Source organism: Eimeria mitis, genomic scaffold (assembly GCF_000499745.2).
Source record: "Eimeria mitis Houghton genomic scaffold, Emh_scaff1249, whole genome shotgun sequence".
NCBI lineage: Eukaryota > Apicomplexa > Conoidasida > Eucoccidiorida > Eimeriidae > Eimeria > Eimeria mitis.
Window position 1 is genome coordinate 3,986 of NW_013568433.1, and position 612 is coordinate 4,597.

The window sequence follows — 612 nt, forward strand, 5'->3', positions numbered from 1 at the left end:
GCTGCTGCTCCCGCATTTGGGGCGACCGCGAAGACGCCTCTGCAGACTCTGCTTTGCGAGGAGAGCGACCGGGGGGCCCCTCCATGGGGCCCCCCTGAACACCAGACTCACTCGAGGGGCCCTGCAAATCCGCGTTCTCGGTGCTGCACCGCTTGCAGCGCTCAGCGTCAGGCCCCGTGCTGCTGCCGCTGCTGCTGCTGCTGCTGCTGCTGCTGCTCCTGCTGCTGCTGCTGCCGCTGCCCCTTCTGTTGCTGCTGCTGCAACCAGGTGACTGTGGGGGCTCTCTGTGTAGTGAGGTGCGCGCACGCTTGCAGAATGGAGGCGCAGAGCGTCGTTGGGGAGAGGGGGCCCCCCTATCTTCTTGGGGGCCCTTGGGGGGGCTCCCAGGGGGGCCCTCAGGGCAGGCCTCAGGGGGGGCCTCAGGGGGCCCCTCAGGGGGCCCCTCAGGGGGGCCCCCAGCAGCGGCAACGGGGGACCCCGCTCCCTCATCTGTCTGCAGGGCCCCCTGCAGAGGGATGGGGGTCTGGCGAAGCAGCGCGTTGAGGTAGCGCTGCACTACGAAATCAAACTCGTGGTACTGCAGCAAAAAAAAAAAAAAAAAAAAAAAAAAAA

General features: G+C 66.0%; 1 protein-coding gene across 1 annotated transcript in view; it reads right to left on the bottom strand.

Annotated features, from left to right (window-relative positions):
- EMH_0032920 (uncharacterized protein) overlaps positions 1-612 on the bottom strand; it is a gene marked incomplete at both ends in the record, with an annotated part of 4,311 nt that overhangs the window by 119 nt on the left and 3,580 nt on the right. Inside the window, one exon of the mRNA XM_013494685.1 lies at positions 1-577. Within this exon, the coding sequence (XP_013350139.1) occupies positions 1-577 (577 nt within the window). The remainder of the gene's footprint in view (positions 578-612) is intronic.